At 53.0% G+C, this 20,187-nt stretch overlaps 2 protein-coding genes and 1 long non-coding RNA gene across 3 annotated transcripts; 1 reads left to right on the forward strand and 2 right to left on the reverse strand.

Annotated features, from left to right (window-relative positions):
• Nucleotides 1–13: 13 nt before the first annotated feature.
• ATP13A1 (ATPase 13A1) lies at nucleotides 14–13,658 on the forward strand (the record flags this gene model as incomplete). Its single annotated transcript, XM_026048145.1, has 26 exons — nucleotides 14–292; nucleotides 593–682; nucleotides 1,060–1,250; nucleotides 1,617–1,689; nucleotides 2,013–2,168; nucleotides 2,637–2,706; nucleotides 3,341–3,447; nucleotides 4,074–4,203; nucleotides 4,456–4,511; nucleotides 5,112–5,238; nucleotides 5,406–5,543; nucleotides 5,985–6,105; nucleotides 6,775–6,932; nucleotides 7,514–7,689; nucleotides 8,100–8,210; nucleotides 8,666–8,791; nucleotides 9,409–9,517; nucleotides 9,948–10,147; nucleotides 10,274–10,370; nucleotides 10,743–10,924; nucleotides 11,254–11,368; nucleotides 11,650–11,846; nucleotides 11,983–12,125; nucleotides 12,395–12,506; nucleotides 12,783–12,926; nucleotides 13,318–13,658. Coding segments are annotated over 26 exons (3,519 nt in total), but the record flags the coding sequence as incomplete, so codon positions are not given.
• Nucleotides 13,659–14,027: 369 nt separating this feature from the next.
• LOC112954894 lies at nucleotides 14,028–14,462 on the reverse strand. The gene is made up of 3 exons (XR_003250802.1): nucleotides 14,380–14,462; nucleotides 14,241–14,291; nucleotides 14,028–14,166 (listed from the first exon to the last, which is right to left on the reverse strand). It is a non-coding gene; the product is annotated as an uncharacterized LOC112954894 (long non-coding RNA).
• Nucleotides 14,463–15,725: 1,263 nt separating this feature from the next.
• DSN1 (DSN1 homolog, MIS12 kinetochore complex component) lies at nucleotides 15,726–19,393 on the reverse strand. Its single transcript, XM_026048146.1, has 10 exons — nucleotides 19,201–19,393; nucleotides 18,773–19,060; nucleotides 18,308–18,381; nucleotides 18,047–18,119; nucleotides 17,650–17,743; nucleotides 16,850–16,909; nucleotides 16,699–16,770; nucleotides 16,433–16,580; nucleotides 15,968–16,055; nucleotides 15,726–15,889 (listed from the first exon to the last, which is right to left on the reverse strand). The coding sequence occupies exons 1-10, from the start codon at nucleotides 19,391–19,393 to the stop codon at nucleotides 15,726–15,728; spliced, it is 1,254 nt and encodes a 417-aa protein (XP_025903931.1).
• Between the last annotated feature and the right edge of the window lie 794 nt (nucleotides 19,394–20,187).

The raw sequence follows: 20,187 nt of genomic DNA on the forward strand, positions 1-20,187 counted from the left end.
GGCCGGCGGCGCTGCGGGCGGCGCGGACGAGCTGGTGTCGGCGGTGACGCTCTACCGGCGGCGGCCGCGCCTGCTGCACGGCACCGTGCTGCCCTTCGTGGCCGGCCTCTACCCGGCCTGGCTCTGGCTCTGGGGGCCGCGCGTGTGGGCCGCGTGGCGGGAGGCGGGCGCGGGCCGCGCGCCCCCCGAGGCCGCCCTCTTGGCGCTGGCCGCCATCGGCGTCGCGCACCTGCTCACGGCGCTCTCGGGGCTCTGGTCGGTGCACGCGCACTGCGCGCTCACCTGCGTGCGGGTGAGTGGGGGGGACACCGGGGGGGGGACCGGCTCGGTAACGGCTGCTGCCCCCCGTGCCTCCTCATACCCCCCCGAGCGCCCCTTCTTTTCCAGGGGTCTCATTTCCCTCTTCCCGCGCCCGTTGCAGCGTCCTCGCCCCTTGCAGGGGCTCTGCAGAAACCCCTGAAAAAACACCATATAAATAACATATAAGTTACAGATAAAATAATCTTTCGTTGCCCCTTGGTGGGTCCGCGGGGCTCCGTCCCGTCTCTAACCGCGTCCCGGTTTCACACAGCAAACGCCGTTTGTGTTTCAGGAGCCTAGTCCCAAGAAAGCCACGCTGGCCAAGGTGGTGCCAACGCCGAATAACGGATCCGTGGAGCTGGTGCCTCTCCACAGGGACCAGGTGAGGAGGCGGCCACTCGCTTGGCGCACGCCTGGGACCCGCTGCTTTGTGCCAGGCTGCAGTTTCTTAGCTTTTAGCTGTAGTTTTTTGGGAAACGTGGCTACAATCAGGCGTAGAATCACAGGATAAAATCCTTAAGGTTGGAGGGACCTTTAGAGATGGTCGAGCGCAAAGCCCTGCACACAGGGTCAYCTAGAGCGGTCAYAGGTGGGGACGTGAGAGATCGCAGTGTGTCCTATCGCATGTTAGCGAGTGAYAAAAGGGCTAGAGGTGGAAGTGATTAGTGGGTTCCTCTAGATTCTCCCTTCGGGTCAGACTATGTGTGAAATGAAGTCTTTGGTGTGTGTTTAATTGCCTTTTTTTCCCCTTTTCCGCAGGGAGAGGATGGACAGGAGGCCCTTTCGTTCGAATTTCAGAAAATCAAATACTCCTACGAAGTGGATGGCAAGAAGCAGTTCCTTCCCGTGGCTTTCCCTGTGGAGCATCCCCTTTCCTATTACCAGAACGCCCGTGGCTATCAGGAGGACAAAGATATCCGCGCGGCGGAGAAGAAGTACGGGACAAACAAGTAAGTTTTCCGGGCCCAGATCTCTGTTTGCCGGAGAGGGAGAGATCCAAAGCGTCACTAACAAAGCTCTTGGAGTGGAAGGACAATCCGTGCTGTGTTTTTTTAAATACTTCCTCCCAGCACTTGCTTCCCAAGTGTTGGAGTCTTCTAAGGATGAAGAACGGGACCGGGACAGGGCTGTTTCTCCACAGCGGACTTAGCTGGAAAGCAATTGCTTGTTACAGCATCCGAAAAGAGGAGAGCAATTGCATGTAGATATTCTGGAATAAAATATGGTGTCGCAGTGGAGGCTGGAGATGTTTTGGGGCTGGGCTGTTGCTGAGAAGACCGAACTCCACGCTTAATAAGACTTCAATTCTTTCCCAGGGCTGAGATGGTGGTGCCAGAGTTCTTGGAGCTCTTCAAGGAAAGAGCCACAGCCCCCTTCTTCGTCTTTCAGGTAAAACACATAAACARAAAGAGCTGTAAATACTTCTCCCCGATAAGAATTCCTTATGGACCCGCTTTGAGTCAAAAATCAGCTGATGGCTTTCTAATAGCAAGAGTAGTTGTTGCTTTTTAGTGTCTTTTTGGTGTTTTAGCTGACTGTTGCTGGGACAACCCTGTTTCCTCCCTAATAGGTTATTGTGGTTTTCTGTTTTCGCAGCTTGATTCAATTGAGTGCATACGAGTCCAGCTGAAAGCATCCTGAGAATTGAGGGCTTTTGTTTTCTGAGTGAGATGGATGTTAGAATGACTTCCACATCATGTTCCCCTTACCAGGTGTTCTGCGTGGGTTTGTGGTGCCTGGATGAATACTGGTATTACAGTGTCTTCACCCTCTCCATGTTAGTGGCATTTGAAGCTTCTCTGGTCCAGCAGCAAATGAGGAACATGTCAGAGATTCGAAAAATGGGCAACAAGCCATACATGATCCAGGTAATCGGAACGGGAGAGGCAGGAATGGCAAACGTARTGAGAGATGGCTGGGAAATTGCACAGTGAGCAGTGCTTGATGAGAGGAATGAGGAAGGTCCTGCTCATTGAGGCAGAGTCTCCCTAAAAGGAGGGAACCAAAACAGATTTGGGAAAGCAGAGGATAAAAGTCTTTGGGCTTTTCCCTGTGCCTTTCTTCCAAATCCATCCATTCTGTCCAGTCCATTCTTCATAAATTCATGCTTGTTTAATTCTGATTTCTGGTCTCTTCCTTCTGGTAWCTTTTTACGGCTCTAAACACATTTTCCATTATCTGTTTGTGCTTTCTTTTTCTAAACGTAGGGTTTTGAGCATAACAGATATTTTTGGAATGGCACGCTCTCCTTTTTTTCCTCATCCTTTTCCCTCTGATCCTTTCCTACTGCACCAACCTGTGTGAGGTTGCTCTAAAGTGTCTTTTTTTCCCCACAGGTTTACAGAAACCGAAAGTGGCGCCCCATTTCAAGTGATGAGATTATTCCAGGGGACATCGTTTCCATCGGTAAGGGCTTGTACGATGTTCGTAAACGAATGCTCTTTAAAATCAGGTTATTGYTAGCGTGTTTAGTTGCACAACTGAATTAGATATTAATTCCAGTGGTCTTAACTGGCTGATTTTGGAGACTTCATGTGCTTCGTAGATGACACAGTTTGAGGATCTAAGAACTGATCCTTGAGATGGATCTCTTGGATCCCCTAGCTGTCTTGAAGAAAAGTAAATGCTGTTTTATCTAGATAAATCAGCCTCAGATTCCTATTTCAGCTGATGTTTTTGAAGATGAAGAGTTCCCTTTCTTTGGCAATATCTTCTAGGAAGGAAAGGGGTAAAGGCAGGTCTCTCTTACCTCTCTTTTCACTTTTTAGGTTACGTTGTCCCAGCATGTGSTCCTACAGTCCAAACTTTGAATGAAATGAGGATTAAATGACTTGATTTTGGAACTTTCCYGCTTCCTCCAAGCCCCTCTAGTTCTCAGCAATGCTTTTTGCTCAGTAGAGTGGTGTGATAGACTGAGCAGCCCGCGAGGGGCTTGTCSTTCAGGAATCTTCCCTGCTCAGCTAAACTGAAGGATAACTGCCCTGCCAGGCACCAGTCATGCCTACCTCTCCTCTTCTAAATTCTAATTTATTAATTGCAGGCCGATCTCCTCAYGAGAACCTCGTGCCGTGTGACGTGCTGCTGTTACGTGGCAGGTGTATCGTGGATGAAGCTATGCTGACAGGAGAGTCCGTACCGCAGATGAAGGTCTGTGTGAAAGGTTCCTTCATAACAACCTAGCAAAGTAAAAACGTTCAAGCCACTGCATCGTTTGCAAGTGGAAATTCATATCTTGGTGTAAATGCTGCCTCGGGGAACCTGGCCTGGCTGTTGCTGTCTCCCTACCAGTGATTGATGGTCTCCGGTAAATGAGAAACGCGACGTCTGTTTTGCCTGGCTCTGTGTGTAGCCTTTGGACCTGACCTGCGCTGTGGGGGTATGGAATTGTCCTCCTCCGCATTCCAGGCAGGATTCCTTTGGGACAAGTGTAAAGTACTTCAGAACCTGAAATCCCACTTGTTTTTGTGCCATGGGTGGCTTGGAAAGGAGAAGGTAGCGGTCACAGAGCCTCTCTGCTGAATTCAGTGGCCAAGGGCAAACAAGTTCCTTGAAATGGCAGTTTTCAGGGGTGCCAGGCTCTAAACCAGGCTGCTCAGGAGCTGACTGGCCAAAGTTAGCCCCTCGACTCGCTTCAGGCCCTCTTTGGCTGAAGTGGAGCTAAGAGCACCTCTGAACACCATAAGAACAAGACCAGAAAGAAACACTTGACATTTACTTGCTGGCAGCTGACTCTGTGCAGGCTTTGAATCTGAGACGTGACCGTTGTCGTGCAGGAGCCTGTGGAGGATCTCAACCCGGAGCGCGTCCTGGACATGCAGGCGGATTCCCGGCTGCACATCATATTTGGAGGAACAAAAGTGGTGCAGCACATCCCACCGCAGAAAGCCAGCACGGGCCTGAAACGTATGTGCTTTTCTCAAGTTTCCTCTGGGAGGTTGTGTTGGATACTCACAGATTCATTTTAAATTGCTTGATGCAACATTTGTCGGGGTCCTGAGTCAGTCTYCTTGGCTCTTTTGCTAGGAGTTTACTTGATAATTAGCATCGTACTGGAAGTGACTGTGTAAGGGTGAAGCCTCAGGTGTTTTCTGTCTTTGTTAAGCCCATAAAATACCTGTGATAAAATTCCTGATCTCATTCCTGCTCCCCTTGCAGCTGTCGATAACGGGTGTGTTGCATATGCTCTGAGGACTGGTTTCAACACATCTCAGGTAAGATCTGAACACACGTTCTCACTTGTGTCTTGTTAACGATGGTTGCACTGTTGAACACTTTGCTGTAAGGAAATCGAACATGGCAGTGAGAAAATAAATAYTGGAGTGTCATTTTTCCCTCTTCCAAACTAGCACATGATGTTAARTTTGGTTTCTGGCATTCTGTTCTTTTTTTGCCAGATAAGTACTCTAATATTTGATGCAAAAATCTGGGAGTTGGGGATCAGGATTTCCATTGTGATGGCCCCACTGTGAATTATAGAATGTTAAGAGTTCTCTGTAGGAGAACTTCAGCCCTTAGTTATTTCTGTTTGTGTCATAATTGCTAGAAAAAGTGACAGAATGTGTTTGTATTTGCTAGAGATGCGAACATAAGCTTTTTGAAAGCCTGTTGGAAATTCAGGACTACTTAAAAAGAGACTAATCACGGGTGGCTCTAGGCTGCTAGCCATGAAGAGGATCAAATAAATGAGAATAAATTTAAGCCTGTGACACCAAAGCCCAATTTTGAAGTTCTGTTCTGGTGCTTCCATATTTTTTAACAAAACGCTGCATGCTCCAGAGATGGTTTCTTGCACTGAAGGCTGTTCTTCTCAGGGGAAATTACTCCGCACAATCCTTTTTGGGGTGAAGAGAGTGACAGCCAATAACTTAGAGACCTTCATTTTTATCCTGTTCCTGCTGGTCTTTGCCGTGGCTGCTGCAGCCTACGTCTGGATTGAAGGTGAGTTTTCTTCTTGCCTCTTCTAGCTCTCGATGTAGAACTTGAACCAAAGCTGGTGGGAAGGACAGTTGACCTCATTTGAGAGAACTGAAGCTGTTTGGGCTGCTCTGGTGTTTCAGAGTAGGTCCCACGTAGCATTCTGGATGCTTTCCTGTCTCACCCTGCAGGCACCAAGGACCCCAGCAGGAATCGTTACAAGCTCTTCCTGGAATGTACTTTGATACTGACCTCAGTTGTTCCACCTGAGCTTCCCATTGAGCTCTCGCTGGCTGTCAAYACCTCCCTCATTGCCCTCGCCAAGCTCTGTAAGTCCCAAGCCACRGAAACACAAGTAGGAATCTTCTTTTTGCTTCTGGAACTGCTGGGGAGACTTTGGCTATGGAAAAGCAGGCAAAGTTACTGCAGCCTCCTCTGTTTCTGTAAATTAACAGTAACTCACATRGGTGTTGGAGATGAGGTGTTGGAGGGGGATATAAACCCCAAATACAAGAAAATAAAGGGAACGTACTCTGAAATGAGCCCTAAATTAAATGTGTGAAGGAAGAGAGCTGAAAGATTTTGGCATGAAGCCTTGTCCAGTCTGGCTTCAGATGCTACAGATGTTGAGACTGGAGGGTTTAGTGCTCGTTAAATGAACTGCTCGAGCTGCGTGCCGTGCTTAGAGCTGCCGTGGTGTGAAACCTGGGGCATTGTGTCCTTGTTTTGTCGTAGCTCATCTGTCCTGGCATTCACTGCTCTCTTTGCAGACGTGTACTGTACAGAACCCTTCCGAATCCCCTTTGCTGGCAAAGTTGAAGTTTGCTGCTTTGACAAAACTGGCACCTTGACCAGTGATCACCTTGTAGTGAGAGGAGTAGCTGGGCTCAGGTAGGTCCTGGGCTATTTTCAGCATATCCAGGGTTTCACGGTGGTCAGCATATCCAGGGATTTGCTGTGGTCTGAGCTTTGGGTGCTGTGGGAACTTTTCAGATACAAGTGCATTGCAAGAAAGAGGAAATAACCAGAGATTCAGAGAGTGAAAGAAGTGGACTGATCTGGAAGGGGAAAGGTTTGTTGGTCCCTGTAGCAACAGCACTTAAAAGAAGAGTTAATTTATGGCCTCAGCACTTCTGATTTTAATTGTTGGGGAGGATTTCTCACATGGGGCTTCTGTGAGTATGAGGTCTTTACTGCCAACCTGTGCAGTCGCCTCCTGCCTTCTTGTTCCACTACTGTATGATTTTCTTACAGAGACATCTCATGCTTGTTTGATGCCTTTTATTCAAATTGGATGTGGTTATTCATTATGTTACCACCTCTATTTTGAGAGTTGACTTTGAATCAAATTTACCCTGGAGGACRGACAGAAATGAATGGCTCTGACTCTATTTGCAGTGTAGACTGTGCCACGTTTCCTACAGCCTTGTTGTTGCAATGAGAAGCTCTGCTGGTTACTATACTTTTAAAGATTATTTTTCCTGGGTAAAAGGTCCAGATTTCATCTGAGACAACATGAATGGCCTCTCTGTTAACATGGACCATGTTTTTGCCCTGCAGGGATGGGAAGGAGGTGACACCAGTGTCGGACATTCCTGTGGAAACCCACCGAGCGATTGCTACGTGCCACTCGCTCGTACAGCTGGACGACGGGACGCTGGTGGGAGATCCCTTAGAGAAGGCCATGCTGATGGCCGTGGACTGGACCCTGACTAAAGGTAAAAGCAGTGGTTTTGATGATGATAACGCTGCTTTTGTCAGTTCTTCTGAGCGTGAAAATATCTGGGCTGTGGAGGGTTCCCATGCCTCGTGCCAGCATTTTGCATGGAGGGAATTGCATCTGGAACGATCCAGAACTGTTTTGAGGCAATGGAAACCATTGCACTGGGGGGCTAGGGGACAATAAATAGTAAACATCTATTCTCAAGGCAGCAAAGATACTGCATTCTGCATCTGGCAAGCTCAGGTTGGTGTCTTTAAGCTCGGATTAGGCAGCCTCAATAAAAGCAGGCTGCGAGTAGCTGGTGCAGACTACAGTAGAGGCAACGTGACCATGTGGGGTTTAGGCTGGTCTGTGCACAGCCTCTCGGGAGGGTTTCTGTGCTGCTTCCTTGGCTTTAGCAGCTGCAGGTCTGTTATGTCCCTTAGTTTTTGGTGAGGGAATTCCAGCTTTGTATGATTGGGTCTGAGGAGAGGAGATTGATCTCGGTGGCCTGTGGGTTCCTTGTGACCCAAAGGGAGTGATGTTGCTTTTGATACCGAGAAACCTTTCAGGATGTCCTGATCTGTTTGTTTCCAGATGAGAAAGTTTTCCCCCGAAGTATTAGAACTCAGGGACTGAAAATTCACCAGCGCTTTCATTTTGCCAGTGCCCTGAAAAGAATGTCTGTCTTGGCGTCCTACGAGAAGATCGGCTCGACTGATCTCTGTTACATTGCAGCTGTGAAAGGGGCCCCAGAGACGCTGCACAGAATGGTGAGCGTGGCTCTCTAGAGATGTCCCATCTCTGGGAGATGTCCCCTGACACGTGCTCGTGCCCCCCAGCCTCTGCTTGGCGCTCCCGAGTTTGGAACCTGGATATGGGCATTTTTTTTCCTGTGCAAGAGCACCACCAACCCCTGCCTGCCAACAGACTCCCCTGAGGATTGGCAGTTCGATCCCAGGGAGATCGGAATAGTGGACCGTATGAGTTCCAGCCCTGTTGCTTCTGCTGACAGCAGAAGGAGGGTTATGGGCTGGATCTGCCCTCCCACCCTTGATGGTGAGGGGCCTTCCCAAAGCTGCTGCTTTCCGCCTTCAGCCTCCTTAATCGGAAATACTGATATGCGCTACTGAATTGYGTGTGGAATTCTATTAACGTGACACTTCTCCCCTCGCTTTTCCAGCTGTCTCACTGCCCAAGCAACTATCAYGCTGTCCACACGGAAATTTCCCGGGAGGGGGCAAGAGTACTGGCCCTTGGCTACAAGGAACTGGGGCATCTCACTCACCAGCAGGTAAAGCTGCCAGAACGGTGCAATAACCACGTTACTCTGCAGCCCTGAAGCTTCGGGGAGGATTGCMCTGCCTGCATTCTGCCCCCAGCTTTTTCTTTCTGTGCTGCATTACTAGATAATTAATAGATGAATAGACATCTGTCGCTAGTAGATATATCAGTTCCCTTGTTTGTAAAGCAAAGTCAGCTCTGCCGTTACAGCAGCTAATTCGCACTGAATTTGGCAGCTTTTGTGTGATGAGGACGTGTCAATATTCCAGAGGCCGCTTCTGCGGAGCCTTGTCCCAAAGCAGCCTCTCCTCCAGAGCAGCTGGGCACAGCCCAGGATTGCTGGCTTCATTTCAGAGCCCCGATGGTGCTTCCAGCTGCTGCTTTGCCCGCAAAGCTGCTGCCCTAGCAAGGCCAGGTTCCTGTTGGGAAGCAGCAGCAGCAGGTAACGCTGCTTCGCTTTGGCAGGTGCGAGAGATGAAGCGCGAGGCTCTGGAGTGCGAGCTTAGGTTCGCCGGCTTCATCGTGGTTTCCTGCCCTCTCAAAGCTGATTCCAAGGCGGTCATCAAGGAGATCCAGAACGCGTCGCACCATGTAAGTGTCGGCAGCGCCTCAGCCCCTCTGTCAGCCCTTGCATGAGGAATTTAATGCCTCAAGGGAGGCAGTGAGGAGGATGGGGCGGCCTCTTTGCAGTGGTGATGATCGATAGGACTAGAGGAAACGGCCACAGACTGAAGCACCAAAAGGTCCCCAGGAACTTAAGGAGCAATTCCTTGTCATTGGGGGTGCCCGAGCCCTGGCCCAGGCTGCCCAGGGAGGCTGTGGAGGCTCCTTCCCTGGAGCCCTTCCTGATCCGCTTGGACGCAGCCTGTGCCCATGCTCTGGGGTGGCACTGGGTGATCCCTAGAGGTCCCGGMCACSCTCACAGATTCTGTGATTCTAATGTGGAATTTCTCTGCCAGGAGCCTTGTGGGGCAAGCAGTGCGAGGCTTCCCTGTCATAAAGGTGCTGAGGCCTTGGGGATGCAGTGTTATTTTTGCGAGGAGGCCTTTCTGAACAAGGTGCTGCCCAGAGCTGCATCTTACAACAGATAGATATCCCTGCTATAAGTCAGGCTGAGATAACTCTCCGTTTGCGGTGCAAAGGAGGCCTGTGGTGATGTGCTGCTTGACCGTGTGCAGCTTCTTCRACGTCTCCCTCTTCCCCCGTAGGTAGTGATGATAACGGGGGACAATCCCCTCACCGCCTGCCACGTGGCCCGGGAGCTCCACTTCCTGCAGCGGGAGCACACGCTCATTCTGCAGCCCCCGGCGAGCAAAGGTAACGGCCCCGTGCACCAAAGAGCTGCTCTGTCTCGGGAGAAGGCAGCCCCTTGCCCTGAGCCTGGCAGTTTGGTGCTGATAGCCATCCCGGAGCCTGGCYGAGCCTCTCTGCTCTGGCTTTGAGCCACGTGCGTTCCCCTGGCAGCTCCTAAGGGAGCCCTGTGAGTGCCAGAACAGGAGCAGCCTCAAGGCCTCCTTCCTGTTGCGGGATCAGGGGCAGGAGCTGACACCAGTTACGTGACAGGAGGGGGTGTCCCAGGCGCTGCTCTGCTGTCCTTGTCATGTCATGGGTGCCTTATGTCCCTAATGGCAGGGGCTGTGAGCAGCAGGGGTGGSGGCCGCTGTGTGCCACACAGGTTGTCTCGTGCCAGCCAATTTCAYGTGCCTGTTCCTTTGTATTCGTGTTAAAGCCGCTCTGTTCTTGCCAGGCTCCAGCTGGCAGTGGCAGTCCATCGACGGCGCTGTCCTGCTGCCCAGCTTCCCAAGCCCCCTGCAAGAGCTGACGCAGCGCTACGACCTCTGTGTTACCGGAGAGGGTCTCTCCCACCTGCAGGCTGTGGACAGGCARCAGCTGCTGAAGCTCATACCCCACATCCAGGTGTTTGCCAGAGTGGTCCCAAAGCAAAAGGTGAGAAATTTCAGCTCCTGCTARGTGCAGCTTTTGGAGAATTCCTTGTTTTGTCGCTGGCGTGCCCGGAGGGCAGTGTCCCGGAACACAAAGGGGTCAAGTCTGACTGGGCAAGTCTTGTTGCAGGAGTTTGTGATCACTACTTTGAAAAGCCTGGGCTACATCACGCTGATGTGTGGGGACGGAACCAATGATGTTGGAGCCCTGAAGCATGCAGATGTGGGTGAGTCCGAATGCAGGGAGCTCACACGTGCCCCTGAGCTGGGCTAGTGCTCCTAAACACAAAGCTGGTGGGGATTTTTCTGGTACTTTGGGGGCTAGAACTGGTTAAGATTCATCTACCTGACTTCCAGCTGGTAGCAGAAGAACTGACATAAAGCAGAAAGCTGCCTGTGCTATTGGAATCCTGGGTGGCTGCACCAGCAGGCAGCAGAATTTGGCTGCCAACACAGATGAGAGAGATTTTTCCTCATTCTGAGCTTTTTCTTGGGAAATGGAACGTGTCTGAGCTCCCCTCTGGCTGCAGCTGGGATTTCTGCTGGGAGAACATGCTCTGCCAGCACCTTGCCCTGCAGCTCCTGTTTTGTCCTGGCAGGAGTGGCGCTGCTGGCAAACGCTCCGGAGCGACTGCCGGAACGGAAGAAGCGAGCTCGGGATGGCCCCGGGGACGGGCGGCCGGCCCCGGTGCCCGGGGCAAGCGGCAGCGTGAAACCCACGTCCCGCGGGGCGAAGCACAGAGTCCTGTCCCAACGGGAGGAACAACTGGCCGCGCAGAGGGTCGGTAACGAGCTCTGCCTGTGCCCGTTCATGAGGTTTGGGGATTTTGAAGGCCGYGTGGCTTTTCCTTGCTCCTCTGTCCTCCTCTGGTTTCCTGTTAATTCAGGAGAACTGGAAAGAGCGGGATACACTGGGAAAGGAGCAGTCTTCCTGGTCGCTGCCCTGCAGCGACGGTGGATTTGATGAGAGGAGGTGCTACTTCTCCACACAGCCATCAAGCTAATGCCCCAAGCCTGAAGGCTTCTCAATCCCACCTTGGGGTGCAGAGCGTAGCACCGCGTCCCCCGAGTCCACGTTGTGATAACGGAGCGTATTTCTGTCTCCTCCAGGAGCGGATCAGTCAGGTCCTGAAGGACTTGGAAGAGGAGCGCGTGCCGGTGGTGAAGCTGGGGGACGCCAGCATCGCAGCGCCCTTCACCTCCAAGCTCTCCTCCATTCAGTGCAGTAAGTGCGTGCTGGCAGGGCAGCAGCTGGGGGGATCCGCACGGATTCAGAGCAGCCTCCCTYGGAGACAGAGGGCTCTGCTATTGAGACACGCTCTCAAACTCGTGCCCCTCGTGTTTCTGCGTGGAAACCGCGGGGGTTTCTCAGCCGGGGAGGATTTAGGCAGTGGGGGGCTATAGTCCCCCCATCTATCTCAGTCCCCCCGTCTATCTGAGGGACAGAAGCCCGGGGAACTCGTGCACTCGAGTTGTTCTCAGCCGCTGCCTCCTCTTGCCCCTCAGTCTGCCACGTGATCAAGCAAGGCCGCTGCACGCTAGTGACCACACTCCAGATGTTCAAGATCCTCGCCCTCAACGCCCTCATCCTCGCCTACAGCCAGAGCGTCCTCTACTTGGAAGGGGTGAAATTCAGTGATTTTCAGGCAACTCTGCAGGGCCTTCTCTTGGCTGGCTGCTTCCTTTTCATTTCCAGATCAAAGGTAAGGAACTTGGGGACAGTTTGCTGGTCAATACCCATCACCCTGAGAAAAAAAAGCTCATGAGAAACAGGGATGAGTGTCAGATTTTTCTTTTTTTTAACCATTCCTTGCTTTTCCTGCCTTTTTTTGCTCCCAGCCTTTGAAGACGCTTTCCAAGGAGCGCCCGCTGCCAAACATCTTTAACCTCTACACCGTCCTGACCGTGTTGCTGCAGTTCCTTGTCCACTTCCTCAGCCTGGTCTATCTGTACCAAGGTGCCCAGGTGCGCAGCGAGCCCAAGTAAGTGCTACACCAAAGCAGCAGGGGTTTTGAGTGTTAAAAAAGAGCCCAGTGCAAGTCCCTGTTCTTGCAGCACCTGCAGCTCCCCTGATACCCGCACAAGGGGGCTGGTTTTGTCAAGGCAGAGCTGCTGCTAATGATGGACACCAAGTTTGGGAGCAGCTACTGTTGCCCCTGAGAGCTTGAGTGTAGTGGAAGGGTTTTCTAAAATTAGCTTAACTTTCCAGGTGATTTTGATCCCTTTGATCTCCAGCTCTGCTCCTTTCCAGGCGAGAAGAGTTTGTGGATCTGTACAAGGAATTTGAGCCCAGTCTCGTGAACAGCACCGTTTACATCATGTCCATGGCAATGCAGATGGCCACGTTTGCTATCAACTACAAGGCAAGACACGTTTAAGTCACATCTGCAGTAGGACGAGGGGCAGTTTTACACTTAATATGCAGCAGTGCCAAAGAGATTCTTCCCTAACCCCAAAAAGAGATTYTTCCCTAATCCTATCCATGCTTTGTCAGGACTCTGTAGAGAAAAGCCTCCTCTTTTTGCACCAAGTTRGAGTGAGACAAATGTCCCCAACAGTGTCCTGAATTGCTGCGCTTCCTCTGCGCTCAGCGTGTGCAGAGCAGCAGCTCTATTCCGTTTCTCCCTTCGCTCTTSCAGGGCCATCCCTTTATGGAGAGTCTCCAGGAGAACAAGCCCCTGCTGTGGAGCATCATCCTTTCGGGACTCGCCATCGTGGGCCTGCTCAGCGGCTCTTCCCCGGAATTCAACGAACAGTTTGGCCTGGTAGAAATCCCTGCGGAGGTGAGCGAGCTCAATTACACCCTGGGTTTCCAGTGGGAAAACAGCAAGTGGCCTGGGGAAACCTGGAGGACCCTCCTGAGGAAATCTGGAGCACCCTCAAGGCTTTAGCAGGATCTAAGCCATATAAGAATTCCTATGGAATTAGCTTTAGTAGCTTTAAAAGCAGCTTTAAAAGCTGGAAGTAAAAGCTGGATGTAAAAGCAGCTTTAAAAGCTGGAAGTAGCTTTCAAAGAAGAGTAAAGCGCTGCTGAAGCCCTAGTTTAGCAGCGAAGTGTGTGTGACACCAGCGATGTGACGCATGTTCCCCCACGCCAGAGGCTTTGTCTGCTGGCAGAGCGTGCCTGAACGACGCGGGGTGGAAGGGGCCTCACGGGCTGTGTTTGTTTCCCAGTTCAAGGTGGTGATCACCCAAGTGCTGCTGGCCGACTTCTTCCTCGCCTTGGGAGTGGACCGAATCCTCCAGTTTCTGCTGGGCAGCGCAAAACTGAAAGTGCCTTCCTGAACCCAGGCGCCAGCAGCGCTCCGAGCAGCACCCAGAGCCACGTTCCCACCTCACGAGCTTCATCCTTAGTCTTCGGACAGTGACTCTGATCCTGCGCGGGAGCAGGGACGGGGAAGATTCCTCCCGATCCCATGGGAAGCACCTCTGTAGACCAATCAAGGCTGCTGATTTTTCACCCGTGCCAGGACGCACCATCACCTGGCGGGAGTTTTGTACTGCCCTACTACGCTCGAGGAAGCGTTTATGGAGTTTAATAACTAAATCAAAATCAATGTATTTTAAAACATGTTTGCAACTTCCTAGGTGGGGTTAGAAGCTTTATGGTGTCTTTAACAGGCCACGAGACTTAAGTGCAGGAGAAGAAAAGCAAAAACCCAACCCCCTAAAGACGAGGCTGACGCTAGCATTCCAGTCACGTAAGAAGGGCTGAGGGAATTCTTGCAGGAGGTAGGTGATGTTTAAAGCAGAACCTAGGAGAACAAACACAGCCAAAACCATCCCTGTGTACGTGCCCAGTGGAAGGTGCGTGTTGCAGGAGCGCGACAGAAACACTTGGGGAGATTAGAAGAGAAACGTTTATTTTCTCCCTGGGCAGCTCCTGGGCTCTTAGCTCGYGGACGTTTTCAGGTCCTCAGCGCAGAAGCTGCGTCCTCGAGAGCAGGGCCGGCCGCGGCGCTAACCGATGCTGGGGCCGGCGCGCGCGGCTGCCGTCCTTTCAACCACGAACGTGTAGTTGTACTGGAAGCAAAAAACAGTCAYGGACACGGGAGCAATGCAGGACCCCCAGCGCCGAGCGGGGCCCCTCTGCCTACCTCCCTCTCGATCTCAGCAGGAGACTTCACCGTGACGCCTGTAATAACAGCCTGGAAAGAGGCAGCAGCCGTTTCTCCCTCAGGTCAGTCAGGGTTGGGGACAGACAAGAGCAGGGGGGYGGCTGAGGGGGATACTCACCCGCACGCCAGCCTTGGGGCTGCTCCCAATGTTGGGGTGCAGGGTAAAGGGGACTCCGTCCATCACTGCAAGGCAGAGCGAGGCTCGGAGGTTGCGCCGAGGCTGCCCGGCTSCCTCCTCCGTGCAGTAAGAGGAGGAGGGTTTGGAGGAGGAAGAGCCAAAAAGCCACCAAAGGAAAAATATYCCCTTGGGAACATGGGTCACATGAGGAGCAGGGTTGGCAGGACTCACTCACCGGAGAGGGCGGAGGCGGCGGGAGTGTAGATGCCGGCGCCTTCGGGATGCCCGGCAGCCCCTGGCGGCCCCGGGGACCTGCGGCGCAGCAGAGGGGTCAGGCTGGGCCGGGAGCGACACCGCGGCCCGGGATGGGGATGAGGAAGCGGCTGCTCCAGGTTCATCCCGGGATGGGGATGAGGAAGCGGCCTCTCCACGGAGTCCCGGGATGGGGACAAGAAACAAGGAGAAGAGGAAGTGCCCTCTACTCCATGGGGTCCCAAGAAGGGGCCAAGAAAGAAGGGGACGAGGAAGTGCCCGCTCCAGGTTCATCCTGGGCAGGGGACAAGGAAGCACCTGCTCCGTGGGGTCCCGGGAAGGAGACAAGGAAGTGGCTGCTCCACAGAGTCCTGGGAAGGGTACAAGGAAGAAAGGGACAAGGAAGTGCCCGCTCCAGGTTCATCCTGGGCAGGGGACAAGGAAGCACCTGCTCCGTGGGGTGCCAGGAAGAAAGGGACAAGGAAGAAGGGGACAAGGAAAGGGCTGCTCCAGGTTCATCCCAGGAAGGGGACAAGGAAGAAGGGGACAAGGAAGTGCCTGCTCCAGGTTCATTCCAGGAAGGGGACAAGGAAGTGCCTGCTCCAGGTTCACCCAGGGGACAAGGAAGCAGCTGCTCCGTGGGGTCCCGGGAAGGAGATAAGGAAGGAGATAAGGAGATAAGGAAGCATCCCTCACTCCAGGTTCATCCCGGGAAGGAGAGAAGGAAGAAGGGGACAAGGACGGGGCTGCTCCAGGTTCATCCCGGGCAGGGGCCACGGCAGCCCGCCCCGTTCCCGCAGTCCCGCCCCGCTCCCGGGGGTGACGGCGGCGACCGCGGCTCCGGGCGGCACCTACGTGGCGGGACCCGGCGGCCGCCGCCGCCGCGCGCCCATTGGCCGCCGCGCGCTGAGCGGCAGCCCCTCCACCCAATGAACAAAGGAATCCGCGGGGTGCCTTCAAGGGCGGAAGCGGGAGGCGGCGCTGGGCCACGCCTTTATTTCCCGCGCGATACCGCCCTCGTGCTTCGATTTCCCGCGCAGTGCCGCCCTCGCGCCTTTTTTTCCCGCGCGCGCGCCCCGCGCCGGCTCCRACGTTCAGGCGTCCGGGGGTGCCGCTGCGCTCGGTGCCACCGCACTTGGTGATGCGCTCGGTGCCGCCACGCTCGGTCCTGCGCTTGGTGCCACGCTCGGTGCCACCGCGCTCGGTGCCAGCAGCCTGCGGACCGGGGAGCGCTCCATACGGCGGAAGGTCCTGGCGGCTGCAAGAGACCAAAGGGGCTGCGATGGGGGCGCGGGAGCCCCGGAGCGGGGGGGCTCCGCTCCCGGCCTCCTCTTACCCAAGGTCCCGGAGACGTTCTGCAGGGACTCGGTGCCGGTGTCCACAATCGCCCGCAGCAGCTGCCCGACCTGGAGCATCTCRTCCAGCTGCGGGGAAAACGGAAAATACGTGAAATCCCAGGAAATGCTGGCAGGGCAACCACAGAGGTGCCTCCGAGTTGAGGTTGGAGGGCCCGTASGCACCCTATGAGGCCGCAGCACCTGCGACACTCTGAAAGCAGCACTGACGCAGCAGGCGCTTCTTGCTTTGCACCCATCAGACCCACCCAGCACCCGAACCACAATCCTGCCTTACCTAAGCCATACCCGCTGCCTCCCATCCTGCCTTCACCCTAAGGAGCAGAGCCCAGCTCCGCTTTTAGCTAAATTTCAGTAATTCATCTATAAATTCAATCTTAAAGATTTTTTATTAATGCTGTAGAAAACGTCTTTTTCCCCCAAAAAATCCTTTCTAACTAGCTCACCACGAGCTCCATGCAAGTGAAGACTTCCCTCTGGTCATCCAGGATCTTCTGATAGTCGGGCTTGCTGAGGACAACTTCGGCCTGGGATGATCCCAGGTAACTCTCAGGCTCCACGTTGCCCCCTTTAAGCTTGCATTCCTCTAGGCGCCTGGAAAACAAAAGCCATTTAACTGCCACGCGTGGCTCCAGGCACCATTTGAAGCAGCTTTTTGTTGAGAATCCTTCAAAAACTGAACAGACACAAGATGTAGGGCAGCAGTCCCCACCTGGACATATTTTCAGCGGTTTGCTGGTACTCGAGTAAAAGCAGATCCCAAGACTGCAATTCTGTAGTAAACCTACAAAAGATCAGAGAACGGGGCTGTTATTTAGCATCCGAACCCCTACCGGMCGGTCTCCGATGACACACAGCCTCACCTGCCCATATGCTCCTTAATTTGGGCCACTGACTCACCCAAAGCAGGGTCCATTGAAGTCCTAAAACACACAACAGGGGTGAGTGCAGCTCCATACGATATTCCCACGATATTCCGATGCCCCACACGGCTCGGACGACTGTCCCTCCTTAGGATAGGGATTCTCCCTTAGAATTGGAGAATATGAGAGAGAAATCCTTTTTGATGGACAGCATTCGAGGGACAAAATGCACTTCTGACGGTTCAATATGAATCATAGGAAGAAGCCCCTTTACTGCAGATAACTAGCCCCTATATCCAATTATTCTATCCCTAAACGCGGGCGCGGGCTCCTTTGTGTCCCTAGGACAATTCTCTGATTCAAAGGACAGCAGCATTCSCGCTTGCTTGTCGCTTGGCCAGTTCATGTCCCGGTGCTCCCCCCTTGCACCCCTCTCTGCTTTCCTGCTTTCTCAACGGACTTTGTGTTTTTCTCTCCTCAAGGCCACCTTAGAGACAGAGCTTTGTTAAACATGCCTTTTCTAAGCGTGCTGTTAAACGAGCTATGTGCTCTGTTAACCTTCTTGTATGGCTGGTTCAGTGCACCCACTCAGAGTTCCTTCTAAGTGCCTTCCTACAAGCATTCATAAAAGTAACACAACCCAATCATTTATCCAAAAATACCACCATCTATTAAAACACCGGGCCCAAAGGCAATATTTTTTCCTGCTTGGCAAATTTAGATGATTAGACGGGCTATAAAGGAGAGACAGAAAAATAATACATTTTCAGTTCACAAGCGATGACAAGACAAATCCTTACTCCTCAGGATCCTCTTCCTCCACCCAGTTCTTCAGTGTCCCATCTAGCTGCAGTTTCTTCAAGTGTTGCTGCAGCTCTTCTGAAACCGAGTTCACTAGAGACAAAGTTTAAACGCGGCTCGCGCCAGCTGCCCGTAAGATAACCAATATTGASCAAGAAAGGTGTTCTCTCACTAATAAAACACTTGTTTAGATGGCATCAGAGTTAACATTTACACTGGTTTTCAAGGAGCAACCMAGGGTCAGTTGAGCCCATTCGTTCCTCCTTAAAAACATCGTTCAAATATTCCTGGATGCACCAGCCCCTTTTYCCAGGGTGCAGCTGGGAGGCTGGCAGGGAAGGACACGCCACGTTAAGTTATGGCATTTCMTTCGTTTTCTAGTACTACGCAACTTACCATTAGCTCTGAAAGCCGCAGGATCAAAGCCATCACCCTCCACCGCGGCCTTTTCAAGCTTTTGGGCAGAAAACTAAGAAAATGTTGAAAAGAAGGTCTTTTCACTCTTTCTTGAATTGTATTTTTTCCTAAACTCTACAGGTCATAAAATTGCTCTTTTTTTTTTTCAAGCTTTAAATACATATATAAAACATTAGAAGAAAAGTGAAAGAAAAACAATTCACTTYTACAGCAGAGCAGTAAACAAAGTAAATTCCTTACCTCGAAACTGAGCGTCAGCAGCTTGGAAAGCCTCTCTACCTCTGGCAATTCTGGGTCAATCGATTTGCTCAATTCTGGAAAACCAAAAGCAGGGAGACTTAGACCAAATTACAAACAGCTRAAGCGTTCTTGAAAGACGCCAAGAAGCCTTGTTTTAGTGAAAGCCGTTTTCAAGTTTGGGAGCAGGGAAAGAGGGAGAGGGGCTTGAAGGGAAGGAGAACGAAGCTTAAGCGCCAAACACGATGGGGAAGCCGCAGATCCTGCACGGCGCTGCTGCTGGGTCACGTCACCCAGCGTCTCAGCTCAACCTCAAGTTCCTGGGGCCTCCAAGGCGGCTGCCGAGAGGGCCATGGACATCTCGACAATGCTGTCACGCTGCGTGCGTGAGGCTGTGCCACGCTTTCCGCTTGCAGATGATCACGCGAGCTGCTTGGGAGCTGCACGGCAGCGAAGGGCAGCGCTTACCAGCGATGTCCTCGTGAAAGGGAGGCAGAGACTTGCGGCACGTCGTCCCCTTGAGGCTCCAGCGGCGCCACCAGTGATGCCGGGCGCGAGGGCCGCTGCTGAACGGCCTCGGAGCGGAGTCGGAGCCGGTCGGCGCCTGGTCCTTCCCGCAGCTCCTTTTGCACGGGGAGATCCTCTCACGGCTCGGGCTCCTTTGGGCTCTTTTCCTCTGCGCCCCTCCGGCCTTCGGGCGGCTGCTGGCGACGCCCGTTGCCTCGGGCTCCTCTTTCTTCTCTCCGGGCTCCGGTTCTGCGGGAAAAACGCGCGGAAAGGGCGTCACGAGCCGCCGGGAAGGGGGGGGGCGGCGGAAAGGGGCGACCCCGGGCTGCTGCCGCCCCCTGCCCGTTCCTCCCGCCTCCCCTCGCCGCACAACCGCCCGCGGCCCTTACCGGCCCCTCCGGCGGCGCCGCGACGCGGGGAAACCGGCTCGCCGCTGCCCGACGGCCCCGCGGGCGCGCTCCGCTCGGCCTCAGGCCTGGGAGAGGAGCGGCGGTCGCAGGCCGGCCCTGGAGCCGCCTCGGCCCGCGGGCTCCGCTGCCTCAGCCGCGGGCGCCACGGGCCCTCCGCCGGTTCGGCCGACATCGCCCCGTTCGAACGGCCGCGCGCCGGAAGCTGGCGCGGGGCACGCCGGGAGATGTAGTCAGCTCGCTGCCCGCCGCACACGGCGCATGCGCGGTCCGTGCAGGGCGCATGCGCCGCCCGGGCCCCGCCCCCCCGCCCCTTTTCCCGCCTCTCGCTGTGAGGAGACGCAGCGCCCTCAGCGTGAGTGGGGGACAAGGAAAAGCGGGAAGGAAAAAAGGAAAAAAAAAGGCTTTGGAAGTTTATTATTTTTGATAAAATTTCAACGGAAAAGGGGGGGGACTTTGTATTAACAGCTGCAAAAAAAAAAAATACTCAGTTTTTTTTTTTAAACACTAGACATTAAATTAGAATCACGTGAAATGACACAGGAGGGAAGGTCTTATTCAAGAGCAAAGGCCCATGAGAGTTTTGGTAAAGCAACGTTCTGATTAATTAGCTCAGAATGAACTCTAGTTAAGAAAAAGCTTATTTTCCTATACAAAATTACAATACAGGGAACGCATACAATTACAATACAAGGGGGGGGGGGTTAATGGTTAGCATCTATCAACTAGAACAGAGATTTCATAGTAAAAAAATTTATGGAAATTAAAATAAGTCAATTTTTTTTCTTTAAACTGTAAAACTTGAGACAAATGCCAAGTTCTAGAAGAGACACTTCCAGATCCTTACCATAAAATTGATATTTAAAAAAAAGAATTTGGTTCAGAAAATGAAGCAAGTTCTTTTCAAACGATTTCACATCCCAGTGGGCATAAGTAAAAAGAACTCAACTGCGCGAGGCTGAGAGGTAG

The sequence above is a fragment of the Nothoprocta perdicaria genome, unplaced genomic scaffold (assembly GCF_003342845.1).
Source record: "Nothoprocta perdicaria isolate Ctin4 unplaced genomic scaffold, notPer1 scaffold_513, whole genome shotgun sequence".
Taxonomy (NCBI): Eukaryota; Metazoa; Chordata; class Aves; order Tinamiformes; family Tinamidae; genus Nothoprocta; species Nothoprocta perdicaria.